The 14,268-nt window shown below is 49.2% G+C and overlaps 1 protein-coding gene across 1 annotated transcript in view; it reads left to right on the forward strand.

Annotated features, from left to right (window-relative positions):
- Positions 1-14,268, forward strand: part of KSR1 (kinase suppressor of ras 1) — a 93,763-nt gene that overhangs the window by 43,896 nt on the left and 35,599 nt on the right. The window contains exon 2 of the mRNA XM_006276458.4: positions 2,269-2,409. Coding sequence (XP_006276520.2) covers positions 2,269-2,409 — 141 coding nt within the window. The remainder of the gene's footprint in view (positions 1-2,268; positions 2,410-14,268) is intronic.

Here is a 14,268-nt window from a genome sequence, read left to right on the forward strand (position 1 = left end):
CGTGAAATATTGAACAGATTCCAGATGGGCACCATGGTGACCGTTACTCGCTGTAATCACCCACTTCACAGTGCTGGTTTATACTGGCACAGGGCTTGCTTTGGGAGCTGCATCCACCTCTGGCTCCAGCACAGTGACTGACACTTGGTGCTGCCACTACCGATATTGCTGAAGTACCAAGAAAAGCGGCTGTGGCCAAAGATTGCAGCCTTCCCCGCCAGCTATGGCTCGTCAAGCTTCTTCTAGTGCTGTCTAACCATCTGTGGCCGTATATGTTCGCAGACAGTAGTTGGCTTCCAGAGAACTTCAAATTGTATCCAAAATTGTGAGCTTTTCAACCACCTGGAGAGCAGCAGGGGCAGAAGTATATGCATGGGGCGCCATGGTCATCCGCCTGGTTGTGACAATTATGTTGTAGCCCATGTGGGTCCCCATGCATTTCAGCAAGGCATGTGCATGTGAGCACAGAAATCCATCCTTTGCTGTTACCTTTATAAAGTCTCTAGGAAGGAAGCGTTGCCCTTGTTCAGCTGGAAGGGGTGCAGAGCTTGGGGGTGAGAAGAGCAGGGTTTTTTCAGAAGCAACTTCCAATGGGTCTTAAGCTCTTAGGTCACCTTCAGAGGTCATTGCATCCTTCACGGGTTCTCCAGTTGACTTCCCCTGGGATTTTAGGCTAGGAACCAGTAGCTTTATTAATGAGGCCAGTACTTTGCTGCCTACTACTGTTTCCCCTTCTGCTACCCCTTACCTGCGTGGTTTTTTTTTCTTTGCTCATGAGCAGAGACGGCCTTCCAGGGTGTTCGGGACATCCCTTGCAGAGCTGTGCCTCCTTTGTAAGTAGCTGGGTTTTCGGGCTTGGGTCCCAAGTGTTCGTAGGGACTGGCCTCCTCTCTTCAGGGTGGTCCCTAGGCGGTGGTAACATTCCCAGTTAAGTAGGTTAAAAACATTTTGCTCCATAGAAGGCAGTGGTATGCATCAGCCATTTAGTGAAAAGCAGGAATAGCATTGATTTCTCTGCTAACATCCGACTTGTTCTATATCCGAGAACAGGTGAGTTGATCTAATAAGTCTTTTGCGTCTGTAAGTCCTGTGATTTATTCCTGCAAGTGACTTCACCGTGTTGCATCTTTCAGACATGTAGACAGAAAATATTTCCAGCGGAAACTTGAGAAGAGGAGACATGAAAGTTGGCAAGGCCTGGGTGTTTGTTTTTCCTTTTAATTATAGGTCTGATCTTATCCCCGATGCTAAAATTCTCGACTTTACTGTAGACATGTTTTGGTTTTATAAAACACAGATAGACTAAATTGCTTTGAGGTATTGTTTTGTTCAGAAGGCTTTGAAGCTGAAGTCTCCCTTCTGGGAATATGCAGCTTAAACAGTGAGAAATCTCTTTTGAGGATTTTTTTTTTTTTAATGTTAGGCAAATGTAACCGTGCACACAATACTTTCTCTTCCACCCCCGTCTCTGCATCAGTCGGCTCTCTGAAGCATCACCTTTTGTAGCAAAATCAGTCTCGTCCTCTTGAACGTTCAGGTGTTTGACTTGGACTTTTGTTTTCTTCTCTGAATATTTGTGTTCGTGCAAACCCCAGAGACCTCAGTGGAATCGTGGCCCGTTGTGCTGGGTGTTTCAAGCCAACAGGAAGGTCATCTGTACCCCAAAAGCTTCCTCTCTAGGAGTATGGACACAAGTCTAGCTTAATGCAGGGTAAAAGGTAGGGTGGCTGTTGCCTGTGAAAGCCCTGCTCTCTTTTTTTTTTTGCTCAGCAGTAAATTATTCTTGTGGCATCTAGCCTTTGTATAGGGTGTGCTTGATAGACAAATGGAGGGAGTGAGAGAGGGAGGCTGACAGTAACTGCTAGGAAAGCAGTGACGGCATAGCATGCATTGGCTATTCCTGATGTGTATGGGGCTAATTCCTTTCAGAAGAAATGCAATTGGTTGCTTTCTGCATCGTGTGTAATTTAAGTAAAACTTAACCACTGGAGGTGACTGCTGGTGGCTTCACTCAGGGATGGAAAGGGCCTGTGTTTCCTACCTCTGAAAAAGCAAAGCATGCCAAGCTCTCTGTGCCCTTTAGCATAAGGGAGCTACTTTGCTTTAGCTCCTGTTCATCATTGTCTGCTTATTTGTATGATTGTGGTACTTTCGAACCCAAATCTTGAGCCAGAACCATGCTGGGCCTTGCGTTGTCCGATATAACACAAAAGGATGGTCCCTACATCAAAGAAATCTGTCTCAGCTGCTTGCTTTCTGTCCTGACAGGCCAAACTGATGGGCTACATCTACAGACAGCGGCAGTGTAAGCTGAGCGTGCCCCTGAATGACAGGACAAAGGAGCTCAACAGCTACCCGAGATTCAACGACTGGCTGGATGTCGTCAACGTGAGGAAAGAAGTCGTGCAGGTAAGGGAACGAATAGCTGCCTGTGCAGGTCGTGCCTGGCTTGTCCATGAGGATGCTTCACAGCTGCTTGCTGGGTTGTTTTTTGGTTTCCTAAAACTGCTTAACACAGGGGTGTCACGAAGCTGTACAGCTCAGCAACTGTGCTGCTTTGTCTGGATCTGAGCTGCACACCTTGGCTTGAAAGTGTATTTGATCTGGGGGTGGGGGGTGGAAAAATAAGATGGAGCCAGATAACATCTGTCTCTTTAAGATGCACAGGGATTTATGCAGCACAGGCTGGCATGCTCCTCTCCTGATTTGCATCTGAGCCTGATAAAAAATGCTGCCAAACCAGTTTTATTAGCTTTCAGCTCTGCAGGTAGCTGCAGCACTGGGCCACAGGGCCTGGCAGCTTCCTGGTTTCTGGCTGGTGACCACTGATGCCTGAAGCCCTGATTGCATAAGAAGAGAGGCGGGAGGAGATGTGGGTGCTATCCCTACGCAGCACCTACCTGGAGGGGCAGTGCTTCAGTTCAACTTGGTAGTATGGGCAGAGACCCCCTCACCCCCTGTATCTTGGCTTTGCTCTGTAAATGCAACTTTGCCCTCTTCCTACCTGCTAACCCAGGGAAGCACTTTTTAATCTTAATCTGATGGATATGAAGTTAGGATGGAGTAAAGATGGAGGGTGCGGATCGTGTATCTCCTGCAGACTGGCTCCCAAGCTTCATGTGTTCACACGTGTGACATTCATTGAAGTGACTGGAACGTCACCAAGAGGGCATGTACGTATCGCAGAGTAGGAAGCCCTGATGTAGACTCGAAGAGGTACTCTTTGCTAGGGGCACTGGGAAAGAAATGTTTTCTTCATAGCTGCCACGAGTCTGGGTTGAGACGAAATCAAGGGGCACCTCCCCAGTGCAGAGTACGGCCCTTGGGGCACGAGTTTCGGCAGCGCTGAGCACTTCGCAGCTCCAGCAGAAATCAGTCACAGGTGCTTGGCACCTGAAAACCATGCACGGGTCCAGCAGATCGTTGTGACCCTTTATGTTTCTTCAAACAAAAATCCATGACCAAACTTCCTGCAGCCTCCCCTTCCTGTTTGAAGTGAGAAGCAAGCCGATAAACGGAGACCTGGCTCTCTGCTTAAAAAGCAAAGAGGATTTGGCTGTTTGATCATTAGGGACCCCATGATTTCAGGGAGCTGAAAAGCTGTTTGATTAGGACTGGACTGAGCAAGGCTTCCCATGTGTCAGTATGCTTTTGCTCATGCACAAGTCATGCCACTGAATTGCATAAATGTGTCTGTAGCCGTGTTCAGCAACACGAATAAAACTTGGCTTGACCCCGACTGAACAACCAGTCCTCATGATCACTAATATCCTGAATGTCTAATGAACAAGGAAAAGCCCTGGATGTTCCTTCTTTTTTGCCTGCACTGGCCAAATCCTGAGGTCTGTGCTCTGTTTTTGGTTAATCTTTTATTGGCTTCTGGAGGAATTAGCTCCTGTGCTCCTACCAGCGTGCTCTGCTCTGCACATGTGCCTGGGTGGGCACTGCCTCCCGTGCTCCTGGGGCTGCAGGTGCAGGTGGCTTCGGTTGTAGGCTTTCGAGTCACTGGAGGAGCAGTGATTTTATTTTTTTGGCCCTTTGGGTACATACCACAGGCTGGAAGGGGGAAGATGGTGGAAAAAGCAGGGCACAAAGAGGCAAGGGCATGCCTCCTGCCTACCCTCACCTGGCACAAGCTAGCTTCTGGCTCAGGGGTTCTCAGCTGGGGTGTCCGTACATTGCAAAACATTATGGTGGCTGAGAGCCACTGCTTTTAAACATTGATTGCCTTTTTGTATGCTATTATTTGGGGCCACGGCTTATCCGTGACAAAGGTGCAGTGCAGTAGAGAGAGTCTGGTGCTGTGGCCAAGCTGCCAAAAGGTAGCCGGTCTCTAGGGTAACTGGAAAGTCAGAGAGCGCGTCATTTTGTCAACCCTTGAGAAAGCATTCAGAACGGAGGTGGGGGGTGGCGGGGAGTAAGTCTCAGCCACATCCTACCCTTGCAAGGAACAATTGTCTGGTCCACACCTCCAACTGTGTGGTCGCTAAGGTGGTGAACAAGCACAGAGCTGGCCCTTGCCAAGAACAGCAAATGTCTTAACCACTTATTCTGCCCCTCTGCCCACAAGTCTCCGCCAGTCCTTGGGAAGAAGGCAGTCTTGTTCCTCCGCTCCGAGGGTTGGAAACAGTAGCGCTGTGTGAAGCATTCGTGTTTTGATCCCAGTTCTTGAATTCTCAACCTGCCTCGCTGCCAAGGGATGTTGTGTTTTTGTTTGGGGTTTTTTTGGTTTTTGAGGCAGCTGCTGCCTGCTCTAGTAACATTTAGCTGTGCGGGAGGGATGAGATGTCCACTCAGTAATTAAAAAAAGCTTTAGTGTTCATGTGAGAGTGAGTACATGAAGCCTCATGTCAGTAGGGAAAAGAAAGACCTGACCTTGGCCAATTCGCTGCCTTTTTCCAAATCCAGTTGACTTTTTGCTATTTATGTGTCTTCCCTTGCCCCATCCCACTTTGCATGGCTTGTCTCTGCCTCTTGCTGAATGCGCCGTTTCATTTACAGCTTCCAGGGCTGCACCGTTTGAGTTGCAAATAGTGAGGTAAGGGCTCTTCCCCCACCCAGCTGGAAGTGTTGCATCCTAGGAATCCAGGGGTTGTGTTTAGATTTCTTAAGTGTGTGTTTTTATACACCCTCAAGCATGTCCAGGTTGGAGTTGAATGTTTTCCTAATGATCTCAGTTTGCAAAAAGCGTGCTTTGTAAGGGGAAGTATTACTGGCCATGTAACACTTCCACGTCGCTGCACCGAATGTAGAGCTGTGCTTAGGGTGTGAGGAGTGCTCAAGCAGACTGAACAGCAGGTAGGGCATTGAATCAGGAGAGACCCTGGCCTGACTGCCACTGACTTGGTGGATAGCCTTTGGCAGATTCTCTTCACCCTTTTGTACCCGGTTCCCTCTGTATAATAGGTAGGTAGTGAGCTTGGACGTCATCTGCAGCTGTTGTACTGTTGAACAGTGAAGTTGGCAAGAGTTGTCTGAAGAGCTCAAGTCACTAAGACCCAATATCCCCCTTGAAAATAGGAATCTACATTAGAAAGTGCCTTAATGACCTAAGCGTTGTCTCATGCACGCTTTTGGAAGACATCCTCTGTGTGATGTGGCTGAAACGCTGCACCTAATATCGGAGGTGGGGTGGCAGTGGGGGTCCATGCACTGGTTGCTATAAATATCTGGGGAGAGACAGCCCCTGCCCTGAAGCACTTATGCTTTAAACAGAGGAGACTGACACAATATGGGAGGAGAAAACAGAGGCACAAGGAGGTGAAGTATCTTGCCCAAAGGCGGTGGCAGCCCATACCTCCTGGCTCCCGCTATCCGCTGGGCTGTCCACTGGAGCGTGCTGTCTATCAAATACATTCGCACATGGCTCCTCTCTATTTTTACTTTAATGGGCAGATGCCCCTCTTATTTCCAACGCTGCCACAGCATTGTGCTGGCTTTGCTAATCTGCAGTGCCATGCTTTGAAACGTGCTCTAATTGCAAGGAGTTTTCAGCTTGACAATTAGAGGCACAATGCGCTTGCCTCCTCCCGCCCCCTGTCGTCACCACGCCTCATCGGCGCTCTCCAAAAATAAAGCTGCCGTGCAGGGAAGCGCAGAAGCTCCTGGGCTCTCTTGTCAGAAATAGAGCTCCAGTTCCAATTTAAAATATCTGCTGACTCCTCCAGTCCTCAGTCGAGCCTATTTTTTGCACAGTGAGTTTGCTCCAGCCATTGTGAAGCTGGAAAGCTCTCCGTGGTGTATAATTGCCGTCGTTTTCTTTGAAAACCTATATTTAAAACAAGAATAATGACCACTTGTAAAATCCTTTAGTTCTGGAAGAGACTGCAGTAATAACCATGCACTGTTTATGGCATTGGGCAATAGCTAAAACTCCTAGGAACATGGAGGACAGGCAGCCAGTAACGCTGCGAAGAGCAAGAGGGCTGTTTTGTGCAGAGTTAGCAGACCCAGAGGTAGGTGGGCAATCCAAGTGCTCCTGTTGCTTTCCATGAATATGTACTTGTGACGGGTAAGTTGTTCAAGTTTGCTCTCAACAAGCCAGTTGCTAGGACTTTTTTTTTTTTCCTCCTCTTTATTATGCCTCCTCACCAGGCAGCATGTAGGCTTTGTCAAGGTAAATGGGTGAAATGGCTCTGCTTTGGGATCTGGCTGTTGCTGTCTTCCACGTGGGGGGTGTTGTTAGCGTAACTGTCTGGAAATGGACAAAAACTCCTTTCTTTTTCTTTTTCTTTTTTTTTTTTTTAAATAACTTGGCTTGTGTGATGAGATGTCTTCTAGTGGGGGATTGCGTGCAAGGTAGTCAGTGTGGTGAAAAGAAACCAAGCATGGGATCGTTTAGGCTGAGCATTGCAATGGTAGGACAGAATCTTCCTAATAGCGTGGCTGGGCGGAGAAGGCTCTCTAGCGAGAGAAAGCAAGTAGGCAAAATCCTTGGGTGGTGACTTGACCTCCCAGGGTGGGTCTTCTACCTGGGAATCCTGCCTTGAGGACACCTGAGCAGGTGTCAGGGGATTTTGACTAGTCTGCCCTCTTGTCAGCGCTATGTGGCGGCAGGTATCCAGGGGTGGCGAGCTGGTTTCTGGTACAGAAAAGGCAGAGAACCATGGATGGGTCTCAGCAGACTAAAGAAAAAAAGAAAAGAAAACCTGTGTACATGGGGTTTTTAAAGGTAGGAAAAACTTGAAAACGCTGAGCTCTTTTGCTCGCTCCTGTATGTAATCGGTTACAGACTTTAAAGGTAATGTAAGAAGATAGTTGCCTTTCTCTGCCGAAACATGTCTGAACTAGCCTGGCGCTGCCGCGGCAGGGGTTCTAGTCAATCAAGTTTGGAAGGCTGTTTTTAGTGATGCTGGGAAGCTCGTTGCAAATGTGGGGGGTCAGGAGTCATGCATTACAGAGGCCCTGTTCAGTAAACAGGTCTCTCCCACCACAGAGCACTGATGGTGTGAAGTGCTGTGTTGCTGACACATAACCATTCTGCTTGGGAAATGCATACGTCTACCAATGTGTGTGTGTGTGCGTGTGCACGAACTGCTCTGTTTACTTGCAAGCCATCGTTTGTTGCCCATTAGCGCTGAGGACAAAAGGCGTGGGAGCTGGGTGTTTCCAGCCTTCTAAAATTACCAGCAGTGATTTGCATTTGGCCAAACCCAGGGCAAGGTCTGACACAGCAGAGCATGGAGGGAGGCCAGGTTGGACTCACTCCATTGGTTCCCATTTGCACTGACCTGTCCTTGGTTCAGGTCTTTCTGGTTTTGCAAGGCTCTTGCAGGGGTTTGGGAGCCTGTTTGATAACTGAGCGGGCTGAGCTGTTAACTTTGTTCGATGGGTGCATGGCTGCACGCTGCTCGCTTTGCTTGTTTCAGGAGTCTGGCACCGTCTCCCTTTGCACCGCCTGCCCTCTGACGGGTAAGTCGGGGCGGGGGCCAGGTGAACCCAGTGGAATACCGCCGGGCTGGGCTTGTCTGGCTCAGCTGATGGGGGAGATAGCCGCTTGTGGGAGGGTGTACTTCTGGGTCAGGTTTCTTTTGCTCATCGCACCTGGAGCCTTCACTTTCCTTGTAATGTTGCTTCATAGCAAAGTCATATGTCACAGCCTTTCAGGCCATCCTGATGAACTGAGTGGCACTTTCACGAGGGTGAATAACTCTGCTTTTGATGCAAGCATCCCCGCTCGGTCAGCAGGCGGCCCTTGGGAAAACAGGCACTAAAAATCTGGTCTTCTGCCTTCAGCCATCATCGCTCTGCACCAGATGATAGGACGGAAAAGAAGGTAGACCTTGGACTGAATTTCATCCTAAAGTGCCATTTGCTTTTTAAAAAAAATAAATTTTGGCAAAGATTCCCTTGTTTAGAGAGTTTCCCTTTCCATGGGGTATGAACCCCAAACACGGACACCAGTTTGAAAACTCGTATCCCTGTTTGGATTCACTGGCCAGTGTCCAAAGCCATCGTGTCAACTATTTCTAGCTCCAAGAGCCACTTCCAGCCCCGTGTCAACAGCAGGCTTCACATGGAGCATAGACTGTGCAGTCGAAGAAAACTGTCTTGCTTAAAGTAGATCTTCCTGTCACAGCTTCTCATGCTTTACTGTGAGCTGTCAGCTGAAGTTTGAAGCATTGCAGGCAATGGGTTTTCTCCTACCTAGCATCTGCTTGTACTCCCAGCCAGCCACTCTCTAGCTAGGTATTGATTAAGAAGGGGCGTTTAGGGCCTTGATAAATACCCTGCTTTGTAAAGACAGCCCCTGCCACCTCCCGCTCTTCATACGGGGAGGAGCAGGCAGGACCATTTCCCAGAGTGCTCCTTTCTGCTATCAGATAGATAGTTTTTAAATGGGCGTCTGTTTGGTATTCATACCCCTATCGACTTCTCTACGTGAGGGAAACTTGGCCAAAACTTTCACCCTTGCTAGCACCAGTTCGGACCCACCGCTTTGTCAGTGTCCAGAGTCGTGATATATGGTGTGTCTGGCCCCAAGAGCTGCTTTTGGCCCCAGCCTCAGTAAAGGCACTGGAGTGTATCAGGTGCTGAGTACCACTGAAAGCTGCATAAGACAGGCTGCCTTTTGGAAGTAAACCTTAGAGACCAAGAAACCAGCTGCATGCCTGTTGTATGGGCTTTGTTGAAGATTTTTGCAGCCTTTTAAAGGAAGGTAAATGCCATGGTATACCGAGGCAAAACAGATCCCAAAGCAATGCTAATGATGCTCTTTCTTTTAGATGCATGTTGCGTTCTGGAATCGACAGCACCTAGAGAACCGAGTTAACTCCTCCAGCTGGAGTTCATGCACAGGGTGCAAAGGTAGCACGACTCGAAGCTAATCACTGAAGCCTGATTTCAGTGGTTTAAATTGGACACCATCAGTGCCTACGCCACCAATGGGTGAATTCTCACCCTGTGGCTTATTCGGGGGGGAAAGGTTGCCTGGCTTGGTCAGAGGCTCTGAGGATTGGTGCACTATTTTGGGCATGAAGACTCTTAAGTGCACAGCCCGTATGTCTAGTATGCAGGAAGGTTTTGTAGAAAAGCCCTCTCAGGAGTGATTTCCTAGCGTAGAGCTTCCTTAGGTCACGACTTCTAAGCAATGCATGGTGAGTAAGACTGGAAGTGTGCTGGCAACAGTGAGCCGTTCCAAGATTGAAAGCAGGCCCTGTGTCTCGGCAGCTTGTTGAATATGGACCCTGTAACTACCATCTCTGGCATCTCCTCATCTTTAATACATGTTTATTCTCCCAACATGTCTTTGCAGAACTATTGCATGTGGAAGCAAAGTGACTTGTCCAAGGACACGCAGGAAGTCTGTGGCAGTTCAGACAGAGATGGTCTCTTTGAAGTTGTGTGCTGATCCCTGGCCCATCACCCTTGCAAGGCAGAGATGCACTGATTTGGGCTACAGTAGCTTGAGTTTATAGCACTTTCCTGTTCTCGTGATCCCATTCGGCAACCACTGCCTAACATGCTGTACAGCACTAATGGCAGGGGAAATTCTGGCCAAGTCCAAGAGGGCAAAATCCCCTTATTACAAAAAAGGATCTGTGTTGCACCAAACAGAGAAGGGTGAGGTTCCCCCCACCCCCAGCAGTCTTGAATACATTGAAGGGTATTCAAGAAAACTCCTGTGGGAGTTTTCACGATGAGGCCAATGGGAGCAGAGCCTGTGTAGGGTCCCATGCTGTACCCATCACCGCAGTATCTGGTCCTGGTTGTCACCATAACAGAAGTTCGGCGCACACATGCTGGTTTAAAAATGGTGGGACCTGGTCTAAAATTTGCCCCCTCCCCATCCATATATATGTACTGTTCTCTACTGATTTAAACTATGCTGCTTACAGGAAAACCACATAACTTGGCTTGATTCTGCCTTGGGCTTTTTGAATGTCTGTACCTAGCCTTAGTGATGGGCAGAAAGCGGAGCAAGCCTGCCAGCCTTCCCAGGGTGGCATACATGCAAATGTCTCGCAGCTGCCACTCTCAAAATATCCCCACCCAGTGCTTGCTCCTGAACTCAAATGACAGCTGGAGGGGTAGCTGTGCTTCTAGGACAGGCTGAACTTCAGGGTGATGTCTGGTATGAGGTGCTCTATTTACAGCACCGAGCACCCGCTGGGTGGCAATTTCCATGCATGCTTGTGCTGGGGTTAGTGGGTAGAAGCCACTTGCACTTTTTAAAGCCCTGCCATCCAGGAAAGGTGGGTGGAGTTAGCTCCATTGGACTGGCTCTTCCCGCCTGCCTGCTGCGAATCCAGCGCAGTTATGCCGCAAGCCCATGGAGTCAGCGAGGTCAGCATCGTTTGCAAAGCACGTCGAGCAGAACGCTCTTCCCCAAACTCGACTAAAACCGAGCCTGCTTTTTAAGTGCCGTCTTGAACTAGTGACCCGCATGATTATCGCTTTGGCTGGGGGGCTAACACACGTAAATCGCATCAGGCCAATCTCGCAGGGATCAGGTCGACCAGTTTTGTATTAAGCCACTGCATATGTAGAGCACATGAGTGGCTGTTTAAGGAAAGCCTCTTATTTTTTTTTCCTCGAGGCTTAGTTTCCTGTGTCGCGTGTCCTAGGGACTGGCAGCAGATTCAGAAAGCCTGTCTGAGCCCTCCCAACTCAAGGTCATTGGGATTGTTTCAAGATAATCTCCTTTTCTGTGCTTAGACTTGCCTGCAACTTGCCATTCTATCTTTCTAAAATTAAACTGCTGTGGAGAAGGAGAACAGTAGCCTCAAACTTTACTTGCGGGGCTGGAGAGGCAGCTGTACGTTGGGTCCAGGAGGTGGAGTTGCAAGAAAAGCATCAGATCTCGTTGCAAATGCGACACAGGCTGCAGTACAGCTCAGAAGACGGCGTCAGCTGCTAATGTCTTCTCTCCGTGCTGCTCCGCTGTGCCCGCTGGAGCTGCACCGCCATGTAGGAGGTGCTAAATCTCCTAGTAGTATGCTACGTCCTGGCTAAAAGAAGAGATTGATTTAAGGAGCTGGCATCTGCTGAAGCCAGCGAGTGTTTTGAATTCCAGGCCTTCAAAAAATCCAAAGTCAGGACCCTTGGGCTTTGGAGATTTGGCTTAATCAGGAACGTTTTTTTTCCTCTCTCTCTTTAAACCCTCCTTCCCCTACACCCTAACGTTGCCTTCTGGTTTCTGTACATTTGCGTTTGGATCATATGTCCAAACTGCTTTTTTTTTTTTTTTTTTAATTTTTTCTGCTGGAGGGCTAGAAATGTACTTTAAAAATGCATGAAAAGAGGGCTAGGATTCTTGGGTCAGGGAGGTGGAGTTGAATGAGAAACATCAGATCTCACTGGGTGTGGGATCAGATTGCAAGAATGGGCCAGGCTGCATTTTTTTTTTTTTTTTTTTTTTTTTTTTTTTTTGGCCTTTCATTTCAACAGGAGCAAGATCAAGATTCAGCTTTGTGCAAGGCATGACTGTGTGTGCAAACTAGCTGGGTCTGGGTTTGAGCTAAGGGCACGTCAAAGCCAGGGATGCCGCTGCAGAGCCCTGTGCCCACTCAGCAGGTGTTGGTATGTTCAGTTTTCCTCGGACGGGGCAGGAGCCCAAGCTCGCTGCTCAGGGCAGGAATCCTGTGCTTGTTAGCTATGGTGTTTGGTGTCCTGGGTGTGAGTTGTCCCCTGGGTGTGCAAATGCTCTGTGCTCTGCAGTTGGTTGGGAGCCTGCCCGGGATGGCATTCTCTGTACCGCTTGCAACAGGGAACAGGAGTTTCCCCCTTTAGGTCTTATCTATGCTAAACGCAGACCGAGCTAACTCATTTAGCTCAGTATGTACACGCATGCTGCGTGCTATGTCAATGCAGCTATATCCCTAAAATAAAGGTGTCTTTTATTATTACAGCTTATCCCACCCCGCTTCCCATGCAGAAACACCTGTGCTGCGACAGGGAGAGCTCCACCTATCCCAGGGATTGTGCTTGCTCAGGAGAACCTGGGATATTGGTATCATGGGAGTTTGCAACCCAGTTGACTTTGCAGCAGCTGCGCTCTTGCCAAGGGCTGAGCTGCGTAGCTGTGGCCTTTACTTCAAAGGATGCTTCTTCCCCACTCAGCTGGAGCACCTCAGTGGTCCCTAGCATTGTTTGCTGTGCATGCCCCTGGTTGGCTCACAAAACCTCATCTCCACAGGGGCTAAGGACCTGAACCCTGTGACGTACTCCAGTTCTGCTGTATAACTATCGCAGCAAAACAGCTCGCCCCTACCCAGTATCGTGAGTTAGCAAGACCAGTATGAACTGTGGAGACCAGGCTTAATACCACACAGTGGGTTGTTGTACCCTCCAAACTGCCGAAAGGCACAAGTGTGAAGGGTCAATACCCCAGGGAAGAGGCAGAAATCATAATGGGATGTAGCTGAGGCATGGGTACCCCTGTCGTTGCACGTTTTTTTTTTTTCCCCAGCAGTATGGTAAGTCAGGCTTGATCCTGGCCTGCTGGTAACGTGTGGCAAAAAGCAACGCTCCCCATCCCTCCCCAACGCACACAAGCGTCCTATGAGCCAAATGAGGGTGAGGATAGGCGAGCAGCTTATCATGGGGTGAGAGGGGCCGCACATCACTTGTTTGTGAATGGGGAAGCTGCTTGGTGATAACGTAGCCCTCAGCACCAGGTACTAATTCCCAGTCGGTTTCTGCCCGTGACAAGGATGGGCAGTGACTGGCGGAGGAGCCTTTCCCAAAAATGGGTTGTTAGCGTGGTGGTACCCAGAACTGGAAAGGGACCTGCTAACCAAACAGGTGTCTCCACCTCTTGACATCTTTTTTCTGAAGTTCTCCTTGCTTTATGTCCTAAAGTTTAGTTCCCAGGCGCTGGCTTTGACCCTTTTCTCTGCTCTTCAGCCACGGTAAAGGCCACCGTACTCTTGAATCTGCTCTGGGTGGCCCTACTTTGACAGCAGAGAGCAAACAGTCACTGGCCCTCTGCCATTTCCACTCAAGAGGATGGAAGTCGCTGTGGGATGTGGATCGATGAAAGGTGATAACAGAGAGGGACTGCTTGGTTACAGCACAAGTGAGCTTCTGTCTTTTGCTGTTGGCGTGGCCAAGCTGAGTTTATGAAGTGTCAGTTCCTATGAGCTGTCGCAGCACGTCGGACCATTGAGTCACTGAGGCTCCTGCTTCTTGTGGTGGCTTGCTTTTGGACAGGCGCAGACCGATGTCTCAGCTGCCCAATTGTGCTTATCATCACCCAGGTCATATGTTCTGTGTTGATGCAATCTTGGGGTTTTAATAGGGTGTGTTGTTTTTTTTTGGAGGGATTTACTTGCAGAGCCACGTTTTCCAAAGTTGGCACCCAGCAGCCCCTGTTGTGGCAGCCGGGGCTCTGCACACATTGTCCTACCAGTTCTTGATTATCTGGCACCATTTAGATGTGCAATCGGGACCTGAGCTCCTGAAAATCCTGGTCCCCAGTGGGCATGCTCCAGCCCTTCAGGGCAAGCTGGCTTTTGTGCTAGACCCACAAGCTGCCCTGGCAGCTGAGGCTATTGGGCATCTCTTAGGTAGCGTGCAGTACCCTGCAGGGCAGGGGCTCTCACTCCGGAGAGTGGTTCAGATCCAAATGATTGTAAAAAGGAAGCTGTGAGCCAGATGCCCAGGGAGAGTTACAGCGTGCCCTGCAATTCTGCGCAGGCACCAGACAGCGTGGGAAGAAGCGGTGCCGGGAGGAGGAATGATATGTGGCCTGCTCTGTAGCACGACGCAACAGATTGCTGAGCCGTGCAATCTGCTGTGCACCAGCTTTCGTAGCCAAGAGAGCTG

Source organism: Alligator mississippiensis, chromosome 14 (assembly GCF_030867095.1).
Source record: "Alligator mississippiensis isolate rAllMis1 chromosome 14, rAllMis1, whole genome shotgun sequence".
Taxonomy (NCBI): domain Eukaryota; kingdom Metazoa; phylum Chordata; order Crocodylia; family Alligatoridae; genus Alligator; species Alligator mississippiensis.